Source organism: Condylura cristata, unplaced genomic scaffold (assembly GCF_000260355.1).
Source record: "Condylura cristata isolate star-nosed mole 26May11 unplaced genomic scaffold, ConCri1.0 scaffold00024, whole genome shotgun sequence".
In the NCBI taxonomy this organism is placed as follows: Eukaryota; Metazoa; Chordata; class Mammalia; order Eulipotyphla; family Talpidae; genus Condylura; species Condylura cristata.
The window spans coordinates 28,936-29,403 of record NW_004567125.1 but is presented as its reverse complement, the minus strand read 5'-3'; the positions used below and the strand labels follow the sequence as shown (position 1 = coordinate 29,403).

The window sequence follows — 468 nt, the reverse complement described above, 5'->3', positions numbered from 1 at the left end:
GTGGGCGTGTTTATGGGAGTTGTCTCTGTGGTGGTGCTTGTCTCCGTTGTGGTTAATGTGGTTGTGGGGTTTGTCTTTGTGGTAGTGATTAATGTGGTCGCGGTAGTGGTCTGTGTGGTGGTGGTTGTCTGTGCTGTGGTAGCTGAGGTGGTGGGAGTGGTCTCACGTGTGGTGGTTGTCTGTGTTATGGCAGATTCGGTTAAGGTAGAGGTCTCTGTAGTGGTTGTCTGTGTTGTGGTGGATGTGGTTGTCGAAATGGTCTCCGGTGTGGTGGTTGTTTGTGTTGTGGTAGATTCCGTCAGGGTAGATGCCTCTGTGGCCGTTGTGTGTGTTGCGGTGGGCGTGGTGTTGGGAGTTGTCTCCGTGGTGGTGCTTGTTTGTGTTGTGGTCAATGTGGTTGTGGGGTTTTTCTCTGTGGTAGTGATTAATGTGGTTGGGGTAGTGGTCTGTGTGGTGGTGGTTGTCTGT

General features: G+C 51.9%; 1 protein-coding gene across 1 annotated transcript in view; it reads right to left on the bottom strand.

The window, feature by feature from the left end:
- LOC105854007 (mucin-3A-like) overlaps positions 1 to 468 on the bottom strand; it is a 13,739-nt gene that overhangs the window by 7,192 nt on the left and 6,079 nt on the right. Inside the window, exon 2 of the mRNA XM_012728878.1 lies at positions 167 to 464. Coding sequence (XP_012584332.1) covers positions 167 to 464 — 298 coding nt within the window. The remainder of the gene's footprint in view (positions 1 to 166; positions 465 to 468) is intronic.